Source organism: Monopterus albus, unplaced genomic scaffold, assembly GCF_001952655.1.
Source record: "Monopterus albus unplaced genomic scaffold, M_albus_1.0 scaffold23.1, whole genome shotgun sequence".
NCBI lineage: Eukaryota > Metazoa > Chordata > Actinopteri > Synbranchiformes > Synbranchidae > Monopterus > Monopterus albus.
The window spans coordinates 681,219-692,555 of record NW_018127903.1 but is presented as its reverse complement, the minus strand read 5'-3'; the positions used below and the strand labels follow the sequence as shown (position 1 = coordinate 692,555).

The following is an 11,337-nucleotide window of genomic DNA, read 5'->3' as shown; positions in this document are numbered from 1 at the left end:
CACACAGCAATGTGAACACTCCATTACTCTGAATTTATTTGCCTGCTGCTTGTTCTTTTCCCATTTTTCCCCGCTGTGATTTATATTATTACATTCTCAGAGCATTACAGTGCTGACGATACATGCTGTGGCTGGGATTTTTCTGCCCAGGCATCGAAAGAACTATGATGCTCAGCTCAGATCGCAGTCGTTTTGCGAGCCATTAGTGCATGCCTTACATATTTATCAAGAATCAACACATTGAGGCTCCATAACAAACTTGATAAACAGGGCTTTATATCAAACATCCAATTCTGTCAAGTGTGAAAGTGATAAATTTTCAAGCACCTCTATATCTATTACCAAATATCTAACTGGTGGATCTTTTCCAGCTGTCAGCAGGGAGCCGACTGTACTTTTCTCTCGTACAATGACATGAGTCACATTAACAATTCACTACAGGAATTTCCATCAGTTTCTGAGGTAATCTCCAAACAAAGACCATGATACGGACTGTGAACTCCACAGTAGCTGATGTATCACATACACTATTTAACAGACCAAACTCACTGGCACCTTACCTAACACCAAGGTAAAGGGTCCAACTGCATCAATTACAAACTGCTTCGGAGAAGAGAAGAAGAGAGCCTCACAGAAACAGTTTGGTGAGCACAGAAAGGAATGATGGGATGGCAATGGGAGCCGTTTGTGATTGGAGCATTCCTAGCTCCACTAAACCTTTCTTCTCCCTCCACCATGTGCAGAGTGTTGATAAGAGACATCATCCCACTGACTCATTAATCAACTGTGAAATGTACAGCTACCTGCCACTTTCTTGTTCCCATGCCCCCCAAAATCCTCCGCTACCTGCCTCCTCCTGCTCTACGCATCTGTAAAGAGAAGAAACAAACCGGATTCCACAAGGATTCCTTAAAAAGAAGAAGAAGAAAGAAAGCAAGAAAGAAAATGCTCTCTTAGCAAATTTCCTGATTCAAAACTTCTTACTCTTTTTTTTATGCTCATAGCCTTGCATACACATGCATTCACAAACAGAAAGAAGTGTGAACACACACACACACGAACACATAACCACTGGTGTACATGGGCACAAGACATCAGGAGCACCAAACACTCTGCAACTGTGCTTTAAAGTTGTGTATCTGAGCATTTTGTTGTACACACACTGACATGTGTCCTACGCATTCTGTCTCAGTAGCTTAAATTATGCTCATGCAGACAACCATATCATTTTGGCTTTACATCTAACATGCAAAACCAGCTGCCAGCATTCACCTTTTCCCCCATAAAAGCACTTTATTCTGTCTCTTTTCTAGCTGTCCCACCGCTGCGCTCCTGCAGGTAGAGCAATATCTGTCATAACATTCATGATACATTTCTAAATTGTGCTGTGTTGTGTAGGTCTCCTGCAAATACAGTACATTCTCTTAAGCTGTGTAAGAACTGCTGATCTGCTTTGTTTTTCACCCCAAACTCAGACCCACTCCAGGGAAGGGGACATGAAGCAAGGGGAGGCTTGAATTTTGATCGGTTTATCTGCATTGTCTACATGTCAGAACTCTTAATGCATCTGCCAGTTTTGATCGCCTTTATGGGAAGCTGGCTGTATAATCGCTTGCAGTGTGTCATCAATTTTTATGAAAAGTAAGTGAGAAACTGATCAAATCAAGGTTTGATTAATAGGCTACAGGGTGTCGACAGCTTTGTTCAAGTGACGGCTGCTTAGACACGAAGCCCAAAGCTGTACATTTTCTGCTTGAACAGTTGAAAAAATATAAAAGTCAGGTCAGAAGTTCACTTTCATGTTGCATTTATGGAACAGTATATACAGCTAAGAGATAAATGCTGTGATTTACTTTTATGGCACACTGCGGAGACAAGAAGAGCTCTGTTTGTAGCATGAAAGCCAAAACAAAACATCCTATGTTGTCAAATGGATTGAACATGAAACATCAGTCAGTTACCTCTCACAGCTGGTAACCCAGAAACATCACCAAATTCTTGTTATCGTCCAGGTACAAATGCTGCTGTCTGTTTGTATTTGAAGCTCTCCCAGTAATAATCCTGCTGTAGCTTCCTCTGAGCCCTAAATTATTCAGTCACGTAGAGGTGTAAGTGACCGCTGGTAAAGAATGGTCCAAATGTCAAACTGGACAAACACATGTTGCTATAATAAGCTCAAATATGCCATATCTGTAATTTACTGTGACAATGTAGGCACATCAAAATAATGAGGTTTTAATGCTATAAAAAGGAGCCACATCTGTGTTGGGGAAAAATCTCGAGCACTTGGTTGAGTCTGTGATGGGGTCTGCACTATATCATGGCCATATTGCATTATGCACTACCAAGGCTGTTCTCGCTGAAGAATTGACAGCTCTGCTTTGTCCTTGATGGATTTCGCGTTCTGAAATAGTTTAACGTTGATATAAGATAAGAAACTCTGGCTTTCTAATTCTCAGACATTCAGTCTGACATTTACTGTTGACATAGTAGATATGTTTTAGATGATTAGGTAGATTTGTTTGAGCTGGGTTTTTTTTTCCAGTTAGACAACCACATCTCTAAATCATGAATTGTATATCTTGAGAGTAATTTAGAGCACCTTGTAAACCTTGTATGTGAAAAGGACTGCAGCATTGCTAGTAACATCTGATCACTAGCACAAATATCTAATAAAACGAGACATGCTTGAGATGTGTGTGGGTTATAGATTTACTTCTGACAGCAAGCACAAAATTACTAACACAGTCCGTATAATTATTTCATTTAAAATACTGACTTTTTTGAAATGATGACTGATATTACAAGTATGTAATTATTTGCTATTGGACTGGTAATAAATAGTATAAAATGGAACCGTTTGTATTTTTTACCTCAGAGAATCACTGTATCTTTTGACATCCACAACAGCAGCAAAACATCAAACTGTCACCGTGTGAATGCACTGAACATAGAGCTCACAATGAAAAATTATAAATACTCTATTCAAATGTTTGACATTTTCGTAGCAACAGGACAGCTTAGGAAATCACTGTGATTTCTGCCAGATCTGACCACGCTGTATACGGTGCAACCACAGTTAACAAAAACACAGTGAGCAGGGATTTAATTTTACATCTGTTCCCATGACAGTTTGTAAAGCTTTTCTAAATGAGCTGGTAACATAAAGCTGCTTGGTTCAGTAGCAGGCGTTTACGTGGCACAGCCTGTACTATAATGTTCCGCCTGAAGACATAAACATTTCAGTGGAAATGCCAATTGTGAGGTAACAGTCAGTAATCATTCACTGCAAGGGAAAAATTATGGATGCATAAATGTACAAAAATATATCTTTCATTTGCAAACATGCCAGTAAAAGTTTCAATAATTTTTCAGCATGTCAGAGTATATTTCGAAAGCAGATGCAGTATCCATGGGTGACGTATTATTCTTAGTGTACAGTGAAAACTTGTCTAATATAAAATCCTGTATTATTCAGCCTGCCTGTTCTTGTTCGCAAATATCAGTGATGGAAAGTAACTAAGTACATTTACTCAAATACTGTACTTAAATACAATCTTGTGGTATCTGTACTTCACTTGAGTATTTTCACTTTCTGCTACTTCATACTTTGACTTCACTACATTTCAGAGTCAAACATTGTACTTTTTTACTCCACTACATTAATTTCATCACTTTAGTTACTTCTCATAATCAGATTAATAAAACTACGCACATTGTAATGACAGAACTTTGTTGATTCCTGCAAATTATAAGCACATTAGCTAGTTAAAATTAATTGCATCTAATTGCAACATTAGATGTGATGTACACAGTAATGCACCAATAATTATAATCCAATAATATGATAAGCACTCATATGTAATGTGCTATTCTGCATAATGAGTACATTTACATTTGGTTCTTTAAGTATATTTTGATGCTAATACTTTTGTACTTTCACTTAAGCAACATTTTTATGCAGGACCTTTACTCATAACAGTGTTTTTATACTGCAGTATTGCTACTTTTACTTAAGAATCTGAGTACTTCTTCCACCACTAGGAAATATATTGTAGTCTAGAATAAATATAAAACTGTTCATGCTGTTTTGCAAGTAAATGTTTCAGTTGGAAGTGTGACCGTATCAAGCGCACTGAATGACTCAGAGGGCGCCTCAACAGCAGACACCGATTTGCTGAAGTTGACATTTTCTTTAGTTCAAACTAGTGAAATCTGCTCAATGGAGACTTTCCAGTTCAAAGGCTACAAATGTCCCTGTGTGGACCGATTTCTGGTCAACTGGTTGAGTTTTTTTTTTTTTAAGATAGCTTAAGAGTTTTATTATAGCAGTCACATGCCCAAATGTTCTTTTAAACGGTCACTGGTCGCTGTCCACAGTGGCTGTGAAGAGCTCTCTGCAAGATAGGGGCCAAAGTTTTTGGAGTAGGAAATTCCCTTTCTGTATCTTTGTATTGTGACTGCTGAGCTGAGGAGAAGGGATAGTAACATACTGAAGGAATAACCCAGAGGACTGGAACAAGGACTGGGTTTTGTCCTCTATAATGGATCATATATATATATATATATATATGTATATATAGTAAAAAGACTGAACCACTAACTTCAAAACAATGCGCCCAAAGACAGGACACAGGGGTTCTCTCTAAAGAGAAATCATCTGACGTGATCCCTTAAAAGCAAAGCATATAAACTTTTTAAAGATATATTTTGTACATTTTAAACAAATAATAATTATGTGTTAATTAGCAAGACTGGGAGACACTGCTAGTCACATGTTGTTACCTTGGAGTCACAGCAGCTGTTTCTCCTGGTTTCTAGGCTTGAACCTGAGCTAAAGGCTGCTGGCAGTGGCTTCACATTTGGTGCAGAGGGACAGACCTGAGAGTGCTTTTAGTGTTCACATCTAACTGTCAACAATATTTACAAAAAAATTCAGCAAAACTATTATTTTATTGATTTTGCATTTGCACGACCACATTGTTTTGAAGCCAGCTTCATAAAAACTACGGACAAAATACTTCATGAAAGACAGTTTCATGTTTTTTCGACATTATATTTTTCAGTCAATGGAGATCTTCATATATGTATGTGAATTGAATGCATTCTTGTATTCCTACAATATGGAACTTTTAAAATATCCTGTTAAATGAAGAGCAATAGAACAAAAGGTTCCTTTGTATGGGGCGCACACACACACACACACACACACACACACACACACACACACAAGCACTGTCCAAACCTGGTGGCCTTACTCTCAAAACCCAACCAGTTAATTAAACTATGCATCATAACTTCTGCTCTCTGAGGGGCCATATGAACCCCCAGCCTGGCAATTTAAACAACTCCTTATAAGCTACTTTTCACATGTAAACATAAATGCACACATGCTGTATTGTAATAACTGTCCATACACACTCAGTGAGCACAGTATGATACATACAGTAGGTTATGGCTTTCCAAGCAGTTTAGGGTCGTTTAATCTCACATCCTTCTATACATTCTTTGTGATTAATCTTTTATAGACAAATATAGATGAAGATAATGAAGACCATCCATTCATATCAATACTGAGGACAGAGTCATCTTAGCGTACAGTAATGTTCAGTCAACATACTGTTGATATCATTAGGTTGAATGAAAGAAAAATGTTGTTTATATACATAAAGACAGAAATATACACATTTGCAGGTGGACGTACTGCGAACACCCGCAATCATCATCAACAACATCTCAAATGACCAAAGAACCATTAACTGTTAACGTTGCTGTCTGGAGTTCTTTTCGCCACCTCCCAATAAAGTATGCTGTAGCACCCAAATGAGAGAGAGAGAGAGAGCCGCACAGTAGATTGATTATGGTCACGGATACTATACCGACACGTAGAACACCGAGTAAGCTTTACAGTTTAGAGTTTACACTAGTGTTGAAGAGACAGAATGTGATCATCCCCCATCCCAGCCCCTAAATCTGTGGTCTGTTCATCCAAGAGAAGATTAAGTTGAGACTCAATTCAAGACAAAAAAAGAAGTGACTGATAGCAGAAATGTCTTTCTTTCTCTTTCTTTTTTTTTGCTTTCACTCTACCACATGCTCATGCCTTTTCTCTCTAACAATTCCTTCTCTGCCAATCTTGTCTTCTTTTAATTATGTTGTTCATTCCCTCTCTCCCTCCTTTTGGTGAGAAAACCGCAGGAGTCTTTGACATGATCAGCTTCAGTCCCCCAGGATTGGTCTGAGTCAGAGGGAGAGTCATTTCTATAGAATGGCCTTCATGGCCTCTCCTACCAAGGGTCCTTCCTAAAGCCGTGTGCTCCATGACAGCTGCGGGCTGCCCTAACGCTATATCAAATGAACAACAAATTCACAGTTGTAAAATTTCAATATTTTCAACCTCTCTCCTCCTTTAGTTTTTCCTCTTTTATAAGTGCCATTTATGTTTGTCCAGAGATTCAACCTTCTTAATATCAGTCTCAGAAATAACACCTTCTGCTTTTGGGATCAGCCTGTGGGTGGATGACCTCTTTTTTTTCTCTCCTCCTGGCGGGTTTATAAGGCATGCTGGGCCAGGACCAGAGCCAAAGCCACGCCGGGAAACAGAGCACAGACGTTGGCACGTAGACAGGCAGAGTGATCCCCTGGCAGGGTGTTGTCCAGGCCACCTCCTCTCGGTTCATGATACTGGGCAGATAGAAGGTACACACAGAAGGAGAGAGATGTGTAAAGGTTAGACATGACTCAGACACTCAAACTGCTTTCCTGTTCTGGCATTTGAAAAGGAAGAGGAGGAGGAGGAGAGAGGACAGTTTCACAGCTAAAGTGAAGAAGAAGAAGAAGAAGAAGAAGAAGAAAAAACACAAGTCAGAAAGTCAGACTAAATGTGAAAAATTACAGGTATCCATGGCAGACCCCTTTTGGCACAAACATGAAATGATTGATCCACCGAATGTTTTGATACGCGAGGTACATGTGAAACCCCTGCCTGCTTAGTAGCTATGCTTCTTAAACAAGTTGGCAACAAAGGAAAACTTCTTGTGAGGACTTTTTCTTAGGTTGTGCCAGCAAGTCTCTAAACAGTTTTTAAAGCCATCATTACAGAGTTCATTTACAAGAAAAACATGATACGAAGGCAAATCAGCTATACAGAAGCCAGCAGTGGCTGCAGGGTTTTTTTCAATATTTCATAAGGCATGGATTATAGCAAGTAGAGACCGAACAAAACAGTTGCAAGACCGCTTGTATGCAATTTTTCTGCACACAATCAGAATACTATAGTGTAAGAGAAAATGAACTTATGTACAATGAGGAAAGTTAAAAACATGCAGTTTACCACACTCTTTGCAATATGGCAGAAAGCAGTGGGAACACATCAGTCCAGATATTAAACTCTATAGCCTCCAAGATTTGCATTGTTATATCCACACTACAATAGCCTTATGATGTGCGCTTCCATAAAACTGTTTTGAATACTTTTTCAATTTTCTCATATTCTTGTAACACAAAGCAGAACTGTTTGCCTCCGAGTGAGAGGCAATTTGCAGAGACACTGTTTTCAGTCCAGAACAGCAATACAGAGGCACATCATAAGGAACGTGAAACATTTTCTCCTCCTCCTCCATCATCCACTCACCTTATTTTCGCCAATGCAACCTTTGCAGAGATTGCACTTTAGTCTATTTCCCTGTACACAGGGAAAAAAAAAACATCTACCCAGATGTTATCTTCCAACACCTCATCTTCCAACAGAACAAGGAAACGCATAAGCACGAAAATAAATAATGAAACAAGGAAAATTGTGTTGAATTATATTAACAAGACAGGTGTATTTTTTCCTATAGAAAAGAAGGAAGAAGAGAGGATGAGGAAGAGAAAGGAGGAGCATCCAAAATGGCTGTTGTTGTCACAGTACCTGTTTTTGTCTATTCACACCCTACACACTGCAAAAAAAAAAAAAAAAAAAACAAGAGCAGGGGCTATGGGTAGCTTGACAATACACCAACACACCCGCGACTAAAAGCCAATTAATTAGCAAGGGCAGTGATGTGTGGCAACAGCCTGTTGACATGAGTCCAGATCTCTGGCTGCAGCCAATATCCACACACTGGCTCAGGCTTGGAAGAAGGTACGCATACACATAAACAAGTGGCTAAGAGCACAAGTACAGGCATGCATTAACGGTGACAGAATAGAGACAATGTCAAAAGATGCACTCTTTTACTCATACTCACAACATGCACAGAGAGGATTTAAAACATTCACAAGTGCTTATTTACTGCTGATAGAATTGTATCACACTTACTGAAAAAGGCAACTACACATGTAGACAGCATGTGTTTTCATTATTGATAAGCACATTGGCAAATTTACAGTGCAAAAGAGGTGCGTTTCCCAAGGCCCGTTATTGAGTAACCCTGAGTTACATAGTTTTTGTCCACGATCAATTTCATTCAGCTGAGCTGAAAATCAAAACAACAGTGTTACATGGGAACACAATCAACTTCTCAGTGGTTACACAATTAAAGGGGGGTTTCATATACACATGTCGGTTTGGTTTACATTCATGTGTAAATGAAACTCTAAATGCACTACAGTTCACTTTAAACAAGAATCTGTTGTGAGGGCATTAAAATCCAAACCAGGATCACAACTGTAAAATGCACAAAATCCATTTTATCTGAGACCCACACTGACCCTGGGAATATAGCAAAGATATCACATTTTCTGTTATCTAATTCAACAGAAATACATTAGTGTATGGGGCAAAAACTATTGTTTTCTCCACATAAACAAAGCAGGACCTGTGATGGCTCTACCCTCTGACTTGCAATGCTCAAAGGACCAAGCTAAAGCCCACATGTTTACGTACTGAGCATGTTATAAAGCCCAAAACCACTAGCAGTGACATTTTGAATAATCATGCGTCTAAATTAGCTAAAAATACTTGCATCACTTATAAGAGAGCAGCATGACTGACATGAAGAGGCTTAGTCACAGACCACACATTCTCCTATACTCATTATTTTCTAACTGTATTATAGATTAATCTTTGGTGTCATGGTAGTTTGGCGTCCATCCATTAATCACAAACCTAATATTGTCTGTTACTCAGACTATTTCTACACATGGGTGCCTGCATGTGTGTGTGTGTGTGAGCGGGTTACAGTGGGGCCCACACTGGACACAGAGATTTACAGCCTTAGACAGTCTTCTGCCAAGAAGATTCATACCATAACAACACTCCCACAGTTTATCTGCCACAGAAGTTTGACAAGTTTTAATTGCCAGGCATAGTTGTCTGAGAACACAGGGCCGCCCAGAATGTCCCTACCAGCTCTCTCTCTAATTATAAACTTCCTGCTTGAGTAATCACACGTCTTATTGTTTCCTAATTACCATTTTTACAATAAATTAAACACCACGCTGCAGTGAGGCAGGCACAGAGCGCTACATCAGTATTGACATACACACCAAAATTTGGAGAAAGCAATTCGACTATCCACCTCTCACTCTCTAACACCTTTCCTCACCATACACACTGTCATTGTTATCAATGATGCTTGTTCATTAATTCTACTCTTCGCAACATTTTAAAGGTTTGAATCTGCTGTCTTCAGAACAATGAGAGTTTCAGCGTAAAGGACAACACTGAATGACTCAGCGTGACCATTTAATGGCCACGAAAGCCCCTGGAATTACTCAAAATAGATATCTTAATGGGAGGCATTCATTCAGCACTCAAATTTAAATTCATAAACACTGTATGCTACATGGATTTTGTGTATATCGCTGGAAAATGACATTAACAACAACATCAATGGCAGCAGTGGCACCAGGAGGTTTTGCAAAATACAGTTTTATACTTCAGTTACTAATTCAGCCAAGCTTGGTAACTGGGTCTCCTGTAAAGGTGAAAAACATCATTAGTCTTATACCAGAAGGCTGCACGGCACATCAAAAATACATCTGTAAAACAGAACAATATTTCATTGTGAAAACTAATCAAACTCAACACACAAAAAAGAAGCAAAAGAAAGAAAAGGGAAAAAGTTCTCCTTGGCCCAAATTGCCAAGGGGTGGGGGCGGGGTGTCCTTGGGTGGACAATATGGTTCTGTCACTTTCACATTTTATTTGAGGAGAAAATTAAGTACAGTTCTATTAAAAGACAAACACACTTGCATTCTCACAGCACAGCTAAGAGCAAAGTTTTTCTGCTCCAGATGGTGAACCCAGTTATAGCTGAGTTGAATACCATCTACAGAGTAGATGGCATTCACCAGAGAACAGGCCCTGGGCCAATGTTTTAAAGCCTCTAATCCAGATTAAAACCCCCACCTCCCATTTCTTTCGCTGTTTCATTGTGTGAGAAAGAAATATAAGATTTCAACCAAATGTCATCACCTTGGGTGGAGCATAAACTGTCTTATCACAGTGTCTGTTCTGATGTATCAATCAGTTTAACAAGCAAAGAGGCTGAAAGTGATATGAATGGTGTATCGAGGTGAGCTTTATGATTTTGCCACTGTGCAAAATCTTCCTTTCATGTGTAACCCTTTTGCCCCCTGGCTCGTTATAGTAAGGGAATAGTTACTTAGTGCATACCCCTCTAAACTCAAAAAAACAAATTGGCAAAAGAGACATTCCAATGTAAGAAACTTTGTCTAGGGTTCAGTATGATCCTCACCTTTAAAACATCAATTGGAGATTTCCCAGAAATGATATTACTTCAAATAACTCAGAATACATATGTACTTTGTTACTTGTAACTTATGGACAATTTTTCCAGGGACTGTTTCACAGTGTAGAAACAATAAACACACACACTAAACACAGTTCAAGGTTGTGTATTAATTAAACAAACATATACCACAAATTTACCCAGTTCAAATATGAAATAATATTTTAAACCCTTGAAATGATGTTTTAACCACAAAGTCCACCTGAGTGCATTCTTAAAGTTTTATGCAAGCTTGCGTTGGAGCTTATGTCCACTCGAAACCATTTTAACAGTCATACCAGTCTGAAAGAAAAAATCCTCGTTCCTACCATCCAAGGGACACAGGACGTCTGCACATGGAATCCTACTGCCCTGTCGTCTCCCCACGCAGGTCAGTTCTGAATCTCCAGTGGCAACACCGTGTGCTTCCTTGTGACTCTCGACGAGGTAATTAGCACAGACACGATGGAGCTAGCTATAGCATTAGCTTAGCTTAGTTTTCTCAGTTTCGTCTTTTTGAGAACACAGTTCAACTCACTCACTCGCAGCACAGGTTGTTCACAAACTCTTCCGTGATTGACTGGAGCAGGGAACAATTGTCCAGGCTTGCTGAAGACAG

General features: G+C 39.2%; 1 protein-coding gene across 1 annotated transcript in view; it reads right to left on the bottom strand.

Annotated features, from left to right (window-relative positions):
- Nucleotides 1-6,068: 6,068 nt before the first annotated feature.
- LOC109956969 (GDNF family receptor alpha-2-like) overlaps nt 6,069-11,337 on the bottom strand; it is a 49,802-nt gene continuing 44,533 nt past the window's right edge. Inside the window, exon 8 of the mRNA XM_020594490.1 lies at nt 6,069-6,684. Coding sequence (XP_020450146.1) covers nt 6,553-6,684 — 132 coding nt within the window. The 3' untranslated portion in view covers nt 6,069-6,552. The remainder of the gene's footprint in view (nt 6,685-11,337) is intronic.